The sequence below is a fragment of the Curcuma longa genome, chromosome 20 (assembly GCF_044706935.1).
Source record: "Curcuma longa cultivar G26 ecotype Majalengka, Jawa Barat chromosome 20, ITB_CL_G26_1.1, whole genome shotgun sequence".
NCBI classification, from domain to species: domain Eukaryota; kingdom Viridiplantae; phylum Streptophyta; class Magnoliopsida; order Zingiberales; family Zingiberaceae; genus Curcuma; species Curcuma longa.
Genome location: NC_133880.1, coordinates 4328082 through 4340758, shown reverse-complemented (window position 1 = coordinate 4340758; position 12677 = coordinate 4328082). Strand labels below are relative to the sequence as shown.

At 37.9% G+C, this 12677-nt stretch overlaps 3 protein-coding genes across 3 annotated transcripts in view; 1 reads left to right on the top strand and 2 right to left on the bottom strand.

Moving 5' to 3' along the window:
* The first annotated feature begins 2444 nt into the window (after nt 1–2444).
* On the top strand, nt 2445–2945 carry LOC141813599 (bZIP transcription factor 44-like). The gene has a single exon (XM_074701556.1). It carries the CDS (start codon nt 2445–2447, stop codon nt 2943–2945), a length of 501 nt encoding a protein of 166 aa, XP_074557657.1.
* A 2186-nt stretch (nt 2946–5131) lies between these two features.
* LOC141813782 (tryptophan aminotransferase-related protein 1-like) lies at nt 5132–8755 on the bottom strand. The gene is made up of 5 exons (XM_074701764.1): nt 8268–8755; nt 7255–7558; nt 6141–6418; nt 5749–6050; nt 5132–5376 (listed from the first exon to the last, which is right to left on the bottom strand). Exons 1-5 carry the CDS (start codon nt 8750–8752, stop codon nt 5192–5194), a joined length of 1554 nt encoding a protein of 517 aa, XP_074557865.1. The 5' UTR covers nt 8753–8755; the 3' UTR covers nt 5132–5191.
* Nucleotides 8756–10270: 1515 nt separating this feature from the next.
* LOC141814000 (UDP-glucose:glycoprotein glucosyltransferase) overlaps nt 10271–12677 on the bottom strand; it is a 38092-nt gene continuing 35685 nt past the window's right edge. The window contains exons 35-36 of the mRNA XM_074702002.1: nt 10811–10963; nt 10271–10737 (exon numbers count right to left, since the gene is read on the bottom strand). Of these exons, the coding sequence (XP_074558103.1) occupies nt 10576–10737; nt 10811–10963 (315 nt within the window). The 3' untranslated portion in view covers nt 10271–10575. The remainder of the gene's footprint in view (nt 10738–10810; nt 10964–12677) is intronic.

The following is a 12677-nucleotide window of genomic DNA, read 5'->3' as shown; positions in this document are numbered from 1 at the left end:
CTGTTCTAAGTGCAATCTCGTAGTGTTTTTAATAAGAAAAAAAGATTAAAAAAGAAAAACAAAACTTAATTTTTGTGTTGTGATAGACAAGCGAGTACAGATAGTGTATAGCATAGATGTTCCAATACAGCATGAAATGAGAGAATATTTTAAGATGCTATGTAAATGTTGAAAAGAATTCATAGAATCTAGAGTTAGATGAGTTGGATTACTGGAATTGAGGGTGCAAGAGGTAGAAGAATGACAACGAAAACTCTAGTAAAAGAATAAAAATTGCTGCTTATGAGATTTGTATGTTATTAGTGCTATGTCCTTGCATCAAGTTCAATGGGGTAAGATTCCTAACACCAATCCCAAATATTCTGGACTATCACAGCTTAATGGCAACATCAGTAGGATTGGCTGTGAAAATGTGAGCCTTTTTCTCTCTTTATCAATGTTTGCAATCATCATTTAATGACAGTTTCCTTTTAAAAATCAAGTTGTTTCAAGATTATGTTCAAATATTGCACATTTTGAGCTTGTTTTGTTTTGTTTTTATCATTGAGTTGGACCTGTGTAATTTTCCTTTGTTGCATTTTGGTCTGTACGTTAATTGACGTATGTTAACAGCCATGGGAGGTTGCTCAGTTCAGTTCAGCAGAGACCAAACTATTCCCTGCAGCGCGAAACGAGTGAAGAACACTTGGGTTCGAGAATAGACGATGGATATGGACCTCCACCAGAGAGGAATGCCAATGGCTATGATACCTCGGAGCCCTGGTGGTGAAACCGAAGAGCAGCAAAAGCAGTTGCGTTATGGTGTTGGATCTAACGAAAGACGGAAGCCGCGGGGATGGGTTCCACCTCAACCACCAGCCATTGTGATGCCAGGAGCAGCCGATGCCATTCACCGCCCAAAACCACTTTCCCAAAAGCAGCCTACCGGAGATGCGCAGTCAGTTGCAAGTTCAGACGAGGGAAGGAGAGGAGAAACGAGAGTTCCAGACTCCGTCACTGAGGCAGAGGACTTGGATAATACTATTCCTGTTGGTTCCTCCAGTCAGAGTGGAATACAAGAAGAAAGCCCAATTGCTCTCGAAGTTCGCTGAGAGATCGAAACTCAGAAAAGTTTGCCAGACTAAGGGAAATGAACTCTGGCCATTATATCGCTTTCGTATCCTCGTTCAATGTCCATCAGCTGATTCTGAAGCTGGTCTGAGCTCATACTATGCTGGCTTCTAGCTACTACTACTATTGAGGATACACCTGACAATACATATTATACGATAGAAACAAAGTTCTATGAAAGTGATAATCTTCCCTTTTAATTTCCTAATGCGACTGGGAACTGCCTATTTAATGTGCTTAATAAACATGTAGTATATCTTGTTTACTGCTCATGTTTCACTTGATAATTGATGGAATGATGCAAGTGGAGGTAAATGATCTTTTCCTTTGATTAAAATTAGATAGAGTTTTTTGCCTGATTAATTTTGGAGGTAAATGATCTTTTCCTTTAATGATACTTTTCCCTTTTATTGGATTAACAAGCCAAAAGTAATTGTTAAATATGGAAGACATCTATAAATTTCTTTAGATATATATGCATTTAGAAGAATTGATCATAGCCACTAATGGAATTTAATTACCTTCAAATGAAAAAGAAAATGTTGAATTAGAAAATTATAAATGAGAAAACATCTATGGCACACACTGAACAAGACTTATGCCGTTCTTACAAATATTGTTCTACAGTTTGTTTTTTTTATAAAAAAAATCAAATTAAAATGAAAGGAATTGGCAATACAAATGCAACAGAGATGGAAGCTTTCTCTGGCCTCTGTTCACCTGCTGGAATTGGATGCTTGTGAAAGATCTCATTTCTTCTTCACATGCCTCATCACCTTCCCCCAACAACCTTCGCAGTAGATTCCAAAAGAGCTTCTTCCTCTCTCTCTACCTTTCTTGTTGCACTTTTCAGACTAATAATTTTCTCAATCCTGTAATATCTCAAAAATTGTTAATTTCTATAAGTCGCTGCTTTTATTCCATCTTCTTTCCCTATTTTCTCTGTCTGCAACTGTGCTCTGGCCCTCTAATTCACGTTCTTCTTAACTTTTGGTCTGGATTTCCGATCGCCATCACCAGTATCAAAATCCAATTTTTGTGATTCGCAGTGTCAAAATCTGATCTTTCGACTTCTTCACTCTGGCATTCACGATAGGATCGCCCTTCTTGATGTTTCTCGTCCATGCCATCTGTTTTCCTGAATGAGATCCTCCTCTCGGGGTTCATGAACTTGGTTCAATCCTTCTCCGTCGTGTTCCTCTATTGGTTTTACGTTTTCTCATGAAGTCCATTTGACATCGAGTGCAGCATTTCGATCTTTATTTTACATTTATGAGAAAGATTTGATCTTTGCATTGCACTTTGAAGAAAGTTTCGAACTTTGAAGCAATTCCATGGCGACGGCGCCGCCCGAGGCGGCATCGGAGGAAGAGCTGATAGTGAGGCAGAGACGGCAGAAGAGAATGCAGTCGAACCGGGAGTCGGCGCGGCGGTCGCGGTTGCGGAAGCAGATGCAGCTGGAGAAGCTGACGACGGAAGTGAGCTGGCTACGGCGAGACAAGAGGCAGCTTGTGGCCATCCTCTGTGTCGCCGTGCAGCACTGCGCGGCGATGGAGGCCGACAACGCCGTCCTCCGTGCGCGAGTCGCGGAGCTGACCGCGGCGCTGGAGGCCTTGGAGCAGATCCTGCTCAACGTGTCGGGAACCGCATGCACCGGCATCAGCGTCGTCGACTACTCCATTCCTCTACCCGGTTGCTTCGGGAACTACTACAATGGTGCATTCGTCACGACGGCGAACCACCAGCTAGCAGCGACCGAGGAAGAGGCGGCGGCGGCGGCGCGCGTGGTTATGCCTTCTGCTGACATGTTTAATTACTGCTTGAAACCACAATGAAGACGACGACTAATCGACATTTCTAAGAAGCTTGTAATTTGTGGTGCAATCTAGTTTTGTCTGAAATGTGTTCTGGATTATGATTAGTGTCAGCAAAGTGTAATCTCTGTTCTATGTGCAATCTTGTAGTGTTTTAATAAGAAAAAAAAATTAAAAAAGAAAAACAAAACTTAATTTTTGTGTTGTGATCTCTCTATTTCTTCTCGCAAAAAAAGCAATCTGCAAGCAAAAGGCCATCTGTTTCCTGAACTTTTCAGATTAGTGAAAGGCATGACGAACAGTTGTTCAAAAGTAAGAACATTATTTTTTTAAGAAAAAACGATTAATGCAAATTTAACAAATGTTTCAAATTCCCTATTTTCAAAAATGATCTATTAGAAGTTTTAACAATCAATCGATCCATAATATCAAAAGTTTCTCTAATATGATAAAGAAGAAAAAAAATATATACAAGTTTGAGATATTTCCAGAAGAACTAGCTATTAGACAAAACCCGAAACCAACCACGCATCATTGCTAACATGCACTTGACATAAATTGTTTTTCCATTGCTCCTTTTTTCTTTTATTTCTCGAATTATTGAAAAGAGGACCCAAAGAAAACATAATTGATGTAAAAAATGGAGTTAATTTTCTGTTATTGTACTAAGCTATCAGTTGCTTTTAATCCCTCCAATTAGGGCCTCAAAGTCTGTCTTCACTTTCTTTTCTCCATCGCGCAGCTCCTCTTAATAAATCATATATTTTCTTACTTGTAAAGATAAATTAATCTACAACTTGTTCTCTCATTTCTATCCAAACAAATGTCATACAGTAAGAGCTAGAACAAAGTGTCTTTCTTCTTTTATAAGGTTAATTAGGGATGCTAATGAAGCAGTTTGTATTTAGATTAAACTAGTGTAAACTTTTTAAACCATAAAAATATCATGAGAGGAACCTAACAAATAACTACAATGTCAGCAAAGAGAGCCTTCCCGATTGAATATCCTCCAATATATCTTTTCCCTTTTATATGAGTTCCAGTTCAGTTGGGATTCTTCAATTTCAAAAGACAATTAATATGTGGGTTGAAATGAAACTTTGATTCAACTGTAAAATTACTACCGTGTGACCTTGTAATCACGAATTTAAATTACAAAATAGTCTTTTACAATGTAAAAAGACTACGTATAATAGAATTAATATGGTTCAATCCCTTCCTCGGGATTCCACATTGACGGGGCCACTGCCCTGGACCCCCCTTTAATTAATATGTGGATGTTGGGCAAAGTGAACTTGGTATGGAAAACAAGGTGAGGCATTTGAATAGTTGACTAGAAAAGAGGTTTGAGGACATGCATCTTACTGAACTTGTAAACATGCATTTGCATGACCATGCCTGCGCACTTGGTGACAAGCACTGAGAAAGGTATTTTAATAGTTTCACCTGTTCGGCCAAATGGCAGCATAGATGTCAAAGTGCATGAAGGCCAAAGGGAGTGTTTGGGAACATGTTTTAAGAAACAAACTTACAAGATAGATTTAAAAAAAAAATAGAGCTAAGAGATGTCTGCTAGTGTTTGGCAAAACTACACATGAATATGGCATCTACGAATAATATAGAATTATGTACAAAAGTATTTAGAGATGGTTGATAGTAAGATCATGCCTAAATCGATATACCATCTTCGATTGCGTCTGCAATAGAGTTATTAGTTGAAATCATAACTGTCAAATCTTGAAGTTCTGTTTGTGTTGAGATTTTGCTCTTCTAGTGAAAGCTGATAAGGCTTGAGAAAGTTAGGTTGGTCCTCAACTAGCCATAGCAAGCATTTGCTAATGGCCATACCTTCCAGCGTCCATATCCTCTTGTTGCTACTCTCTTTAATCATTACTGACATGGACAACTAAATGGGATGGTCATAAACCAGTGGAGAAGTGGATGATTGATCATTGTGAATGAATGATTGAGTTGAATGTTAGAATGACAAAGAATCTTTGATTAGGATCCCACAAATTGGAGCACTTGGATGACTGCAAGTTTAGGGAATCTTTGTTCTTAGATCAACTGTGGATCACCAGTAGTGTAAGATTACAATGAGCCTTCTCTTACAAAGTAAAACTAATAAATTCAACTATTGATAGAGCTATAATACTACTGAATATAAAGGAAGTTTTGTTTTTTTTTCTTCAATCAATAAGCAACCAAATAACTAAAAGCAAAGTTGGAAAAACAAGCAGAAATCTTATTTTCTATGAAATGATGCCTTAAGTGAGGGAAGAAAGCCGTTCTACGAAGAGGTCAAATGTTTCATCGCGATCCAACATGCTTATCCTAACATACTTACGGGCTGCACCAAAATGCTTGCCGTTCCGAGACAGGATTTTGTGACTCCTTAAGAAACTTTCACAGTCTTCTACTCCTTCCTTTTCACATTTGAGCCAGGCAAAAGCTACAACAATTAATGAGACAAAAAGATTAGGTGAATTTCAATAACATGAAATGAATGAAAAGGTATAATTAAGATATAAATAGATAACAAGTCAGGATATTAAACAGGAATCCTACTTCAACCCTCTAAAAGTTGACCTCTTCATCTACCTCCTTCAAACTAGAACTCAAAGACTGTGTAAAAATTTCTACAAATAGTCATGTTTAGCACTAGGATTTGCACCCGTGGCTTGCACTCATAGCCGAATCAAAATAGCATAGCCGAGGTTAGGCATAGGTGCACATTTGCATTAAGATGCAATGTCGTTGACATCAAATTTCAGGATTTCAAAGATGGAACAGAACTATTTTCTACCAAGTGGAAAAGGATTACCTGGATATGTTTCAGTCCTCTTCCCTGTGAAAGTACAATAGGATGACTGGAACTCAGGTAAACTAAAGATGCCTGAGACCTTCACAGCTTCTCTCAACTTCTTCCATCTCAGGGACATAAGTAGCTGAGCAAAATCAAAGAGTTTGTACTTATTCTTTGGATCTGGATGTTCATAACCATCTGAGATGGCCTTGAGTATCTTAGCTGCCCGAAATTGTGAATCCTTTGAAACTCCAATGCTATTCAGCTCAACAAACTTGATCATTCTCTTGGCAACATCCTTGTCTTTCACTAAAGCCCACCTGACAATCATTGCTTGAACCTTTATAAATGAACTTATAGTGTAAGAGAGACAACTGGAGACTTGTTGCAGATGAAGGAAAGAAGTTTACCCAAGTCGACTTCCAGCATGACCTGTTGTTTTTGAGACAGTAAATAGCATAATATCATGGTCTTCTGCATGCGTTATGGGGGTGTACTGTGGCCAATAGTATGCCAAGTCATGAATTATCGTTCCATTCTCAGAATTCAGAACTGCTTCTCTAATGGAGCCATCAGGATTGTTAGGGGAGCATACTAACTCTATGTAAATATTGCCTTTGAATGCTGATGCATCACCAGCCCACTGATAAAGCCCTGACCTAAGGTAGTCTGTGACGGCTGGATACGACTGCAATTATCATCGTCGCTTACAACATATCCAGAATGAAAAAGGGTTCTTTTCCAATAATCTATGCTCCTTAAGATTAGTAGAATAACTGAAACAACTGAAGACAACTCATGATGTATATGCATTGGAACAGCAGTAAATTGAGAGAGGTCTTACTATGTTGATTCAAGCATACTGGCTAGTTCAATTGTAGTAAACGTAAATAGAAAAATTAATTTCATTGGCTTGCAAGGACAATCTTATCTGACATTATTTTTCTTGAACTGGAAGTGGTAGTTAAATTGATCAAGGGCAAAACTTGAGTGCAGAAACACTTAGCACGTGCCCCTCACAACTAAGAAACAGGTATTTTCTTGCACTTTAACTATGTGAAGCATAAAAGTCCAATATGCATGATAAAAGTGGAACACTGTCAACAGAGATACATATTTGAAGGAGATGTGAGACAGAACATGGGGCACTAACTGAAAACAAAGTTGCAACAAATGAACGACCAGTCTACAGCACTAAACATCACATGTAATCGACAATGGAAGTAAGATCTGTGGCCAAGGAAGTAGGCTCAGAAAGATACTCCACAAAGATAGCTACAATAATTAAAGATGCCTACTTCATAGGGACCACTGTCTTTATGTCTACATGTAATAAGCTAGCTTATCTAATTAGTTAATACCAAGGAATTAATGGAGACATTGACCACCCATTAAGAAAAGGAACTATCAGACTATCACAATCCTCATGATGGTTGAAATTATAATAAGCACAATGACAATTGCAACGAATCTAGAAATTAAGCTTGAGAATTGGCTCTATGCATTGCATCTAAGGGAACTTACTGAGTAGTATGGAGATGCAGAAACAACACTAAGTGGATGGGGAGTATCGGGAGGAGATAAAGCATACAGGGCAGCTTGAAAGAGCTGCGTCGAACCTGTACCAACGACTATGTAGTGGCCATCAGCTACAGCATTTCCTACGAGGCGATGAAGGCGACGAATCTCATGATCAAACTCTGGTTCAAGGAACCAGCACAAGTTGGTAACATCTGAGAAATAGCTGATGCCCTGCCACCCAGCGATGGTGATGTCCCCCCGGTGGCCCATCCTCTTCCAGAAGGATTCGTACATGGTTGGGTCTCCGCTGGGGAATCATGGCTCAGTAAAACAGCAAATTAAAGTAAATACCAGAAGAAAAGTGAAGATTTTTACACTTATTTTTGTTATAGTTTATTTCTCCATTGGTAGATTTATATGTTAATTTATATATAACTCACAAATTTATCAAATCTCCATTGATGTTAAGGGATCGGAACTATTTTGAAACTCATCAGAGAGAAAGATTACGAAACCGTCACCTTCACCATTACGGAAGATCCACTCCGTTGCATTTTAAAGATCTTTTTCAGGTGACATCGAGACAGTGATAATGTTTCTGAATTTAAATTCGGTTTGGATGTTTAATTTATTTTGCATTTTATAGAATTGATTCGGAATTCATACGGTATTCTAGAATTTTAATGATTAGATAAACGATGATAAACCCTTCAGGAGTTAGTTTATCTAAATCTAATCATAGCATTCAGAGGGGCGGGAAAAGGGACTGATTGGAATACAAGTTGCTCCACGGTGATAATGAAATTAATATTTCTGTTTCGAGCAAACAAGGAGGAAGAAAGATGATAGAAAATTTGAAACCAAACAGGAGTTTCATGCAAGCATTGATTCCGCTCAAACTTGATGGAAAGGGAAGGAACAAGAGGGAAAGATCGGCGACCATTTATTATCTTTCATCGGGCGATTTGATTCGACTAATTGATTGAAAAAGTCGGAGCGGCGATGAGAACACTCACTGGTCAAGGTTAATCATGGCATCCTTGGAGGCGGGGCGGGAGCCGGAGGTGGAAGACACGCTGATCTCCTCCGACGGCACGATCTCCTCCTCCCGGCCCTCGGAATGCGGCGACCCGAAGAGAGCCGCCTCCGCCACGGAGGCTTCGGCATCGAAGCCCAGAGGAGGCGTACCACCCTTGTCCAGCGAGGGCGAGGGCGAGGCGAACAAAGCGATGGCTACCAGATTCAATGCGAGGGATCCAAAAATGAGGAGCTCCCAAGCGAGGCCCGCAAATCCGATCAGACTCCCTCGGCGCAACGGCTTGCTTCGTGTCGGCACCTTTTCGGAAGCCTTGGCAACCGTAGCCTGTAGGCGGTGGTCGGAGGGAGGAGTTGCGGCGGCGGAAAGGGGTTCGTCGGCCTTCCTGAGGCGGAGAGGGAGGGAAGGGAGGAAGGCGAAGTAATGCCGGCGAGCGGCGGCGGTGTCCGGCGAGGGCGAGTCCATACGTCCCCGACTAGGTAAAGCTGCGGAAGAGATACACGGTAGGCCGCCCACACCTCGCCGAGCGCTTTATATAGCGACGCTGATAAAGCACAAAGGGACGCAAACGGAAAGCAGCCGTTTGGTTGGATAAAACTCGTATGTTATCGAATAAGTTTATTTGATTATTTAAAAATTTTATAATTTAAATTTATTTGATTAATTATGAAAATTGATAATATAATATTATTTGCTTATTTTGAATATTTCTTTAATTATTTATTAAAATTTTTATCGATAAACATGAATAATTTACAATCTTTATTCATCAAATTATATACGTTCAAATTTATTTATTTAATTTAATAAAATTATTTAAATTTATTTGTTTAATTAATTTTATATATATTGAACGATCAAATTAAATTTCAAACTTACTCGTGAACGCTAACTTTTTAATTCATTTACAATCCTGTGCGGATTGCGGCACAATACAGGGCACAAGGGCACAATAGAGAAAGCAACAGAAATGAGGAGACACATTAATCAGTTTTATTTTAATTTTCTCGTAGGCTCCACACATCACTAATTGGCAATATGTTTACTTAAATCCTGCTCTATTATTATTATTTAAAAAAAATCAAATCAGGTTTCACCATCGCCATTGTTCTTAGCCAAACACTCTCCACTGAATTTGTTCCCTCGTACCTAATCTTGTATGAATTTAATACTTAAAAATGTAATGTAAGCTTAAGTAAGGTAAAATATTGTTCGATGATAAGAATCATCTTCTTTTATACATATCACTAGGCCGCTCTTGTACCGGAGAGTCAATTTTGCATAGGCATGAACTTCCAAAGTTAACAAAGTTAATAATATCATTGAGAGGCTTCTGAGCGAAGTGATTCAGGGATGCAATGAGGCCAAAAGGTGGAAGATAGTTAATTAGTTTAGGGTGTCAAAGAATTAATGGATTCCCGTACAGAATCTTGTTCTGCAGGCACTTAATAGACACTTAATCATAGTTCTAATTTGTGAATGGAGCATCTAACATTGACAGTTCCCGAAAATTAGTCACCAGAGAATCTGATCTCCGTCCATGAGTAATAAAGTTGGCTGGTGAGTGTATGCAATTAGAATCAATGTGGGGCATTTGGTGAAGTTGGTTACAGTTCACCTTCGACGATAGAGTTCTTTAACGACAGATAGGAGGCATGGTGACATCAAATGCATATAACCGAGCACGAAAAGGAAAGTAATGTGAAAACAAAAATAAGCGAAAATTTACATCTTCAAAATGATAACTGTTCTAATTAGAATTGTCACATAAACCATACCTTTGGTGAACCTTCTCTCTTCAGTCGGTGTAGATCAATAGCACCCTTGCCTCTGCCCACTCTAGCTTTGATCAAGATCCTGATCTGCTGTTCCTTTTGTATTAGTGAAATGGATGGGATAGGCTCTAGTGATACCAGTAGTAATAGATTGAAACTCACACACATGGTATCTATCAACCATCATCCGATTGTTAAAAATGCGAAAAAAAAAGAAAAGAAAAACTCATTTGAATACCAACCTTTTACAATATCCTCGACTTTGAGGTTGAGGGCAATGTCAAAATTTTTATGGGCGCCTAATGGACAGTTTCTGATGCAGATTAACTAGCAACAGAATAATTAAATACGAAATATATCAGGGTGATAAATCAGTGGCAGGCGACAAGTACTTGTTCTTGCCGTTTCCAACTCTAGTTGATCAATACTATTGCTTCATTCATGAACATGTTCCTCTGATAGTTATCCTACCAAATCACAGAACTTTGGGGAAGCAGAGCATTACCAACCCAATTACAACTCATCTTTTTGATGATTGCTCTGTGAAGTAGAAGGCGGTGACAATGGCGGGGTCACGGTTTCACTTGACTCAACTTCTTCACCTAAAATTCTTGCAGTCACAAGTCTCGCCTCCGCATCCAAATCAACCCACTCGGGAACAATCCTCTTAGCTCCCTGTATGTGATGAAGGATTTTATAAATGATAATCAGTTAGGCCTGGAAAGTTTAGAGTTGGAACATTTCAAACCTGTAGCTTTGGCTCTTTGGTCATTGGATTATTACAGAGGTCGATGGTCTTTGCTCTTGCCTTAGTTGCATTTCCGCACCAAGATTCACACCAAAGCCATTCTTGCGGAAGAGAAAATATAGGCACAGTGTGCTGGGCATAGTTTGGAAGATCCTGAATTGCCAGAAGTGATGCTTAGTTGGCAGCTAAATTATTATGACAGCAAACATACAAACAAGAAAAATAAAAAACTCATGGCACATATAGAGATGGTGAGAGATTTACATGTCATTGATTTCAATATTCAGATTTTTCAGATCTAAAATTATGAAATACAAATTTCTAATTAGAATATGCACAATTGAACAAGAGGATATTAAAGTAAAATGCAGGGCTATGATTTATGACCCAATCACAAGAGAAAGTGGCATAAAAGGCTAATATCTATTGTAGAGCAATCACCCAAATCAACCTACTAATGTTGAGAATTGCATAAATCAAACCTTTCTGAAATGCCCAAATCAAGTTCCTCCCATTTTTTAAAATTAAAATATCATCCACTGTTTCACTAAAAATCTTGAAGAAGTTCGCACAGCATATGTAAAAAAGGCAAATGGTCATAATTTTATAAGTATTTTCTTTAACTGTAAAAAGGCAAGTTAATTATTTCCATTCCATCAAGCAATTTGGTCAAATAGCTTGATGGACTGAACTTGAATTATTCCATCCCAATAAGTTCTTTTATCTTAGAACTTGATAAATACAGTGACACTCTCAAGTTGTTTGAAGAAACAATTAATGAACTGAAATAATACAACAAAATAACAAAAAAGAGAATTTTCCATTTAATTTTATCGGTAATTTATTTTAATTTTAAAACATAAAAATAAGCTAATTTTCTTTTATCAAGATGTTTGGTAGAGCAGATTCATCGAATGAAATTGTAAATATTCAGCTTCAATTTCTTTCTTTTAAAAAGGCAAATATCAAATAATTAAATAAATATTTATCTTTTTTTTTTAAATGAATTATTGCAGTAGTCAAGTTGTTCAGTAAAACAATTCAATATACAGTGATAAGCATTTCGGTCCAACAGCAATGAACTTGGGAATACTAGGAAAAGGGGTCTGATTTGGAAATTTAACAAGGGTCCAATTTGGATAATTTCTTCATATTACAAGTGTGGTGGGAAACAAAGTCCAATTGGTGTTATGGAGAAAGAAGAATGATGCGATTGATGATATGCTACATTTAGGAAAAAATGAAATTTAAATATGGTGCTAGGCAAGTATTAGGTCATTCTAGTAAAGATGCACAAGCAAAAATAGAATCATGAAACAAGTTTAAATTACTGATGGAATGATAGGTCGAGGAAGATATATGAACAAATCATCAGGAAAATGAAGTGGGGTTTGAAAGGTTCACTTCGTCGAGTTTATTTATTAGTATCATCCTGAGCAGACCCAATGACGGAATCAGATAAGTTCAAATAGTCAGAATAAATTATCTAACTTGTTGATTATCATGAAAATTTGGTTTTACAATAAAAATCTTAAAATTTACCAATCAATCAGTAATCATATTTCCAAACAACTTAGGATGATTGAGATAAATTTACCATGATTTTACACATCTACCATGTTCTTTGTTCTTTCTACTTTAATGTAATGACAGTCGGTCTCTAACACTGTTCTCGGAAGATGAGTAGGGAAACTGGAGGTGACTAAAACTAACGTTGTAGTGGCACGAAAAACATAAATAGGAACTGTAAATTTTAGCCGCCTCAATGCATTACTGAAAAGACTAAGATGCTTTATAAAAGAATTGGAAGATGGACAAAGTGACAGGTCAAAACAAATTTGATGCCAATATGACAACGTTCTATTTT

Bases quoted from the DNA above. Each gene is read 5' to 3' on its own strand.
- LOC141813599 (XM_074701556.1), top strand. From the start codon at position 2,445: ATGGCGACGGCGCCGCCCGAGGCGGCATCGGAGGAAGAGCTGATAGTG.
- LOC141813782 (XM_074701764.1), bottom strand. From the start codon at position 8,752: ATGGACTCGCCCTCGCCGGACACCGCCGCCGCTCGCCGGCATTACTTC. The intron at 7,559-8,267 runs GTGAGTGTTCTC...ATGATTCCCCAG, and splicing joins GCCATGATTAACCTTGACCA to CGGAGACCCAACCATGTACG. The intron at 5,377-5,748 runs GTAATCCTTTTC...TAATTGTTGTAG, and splicing joins GAGGACTGAAACATATCCAG to CTTTTGCCTGGCTCAAATGT.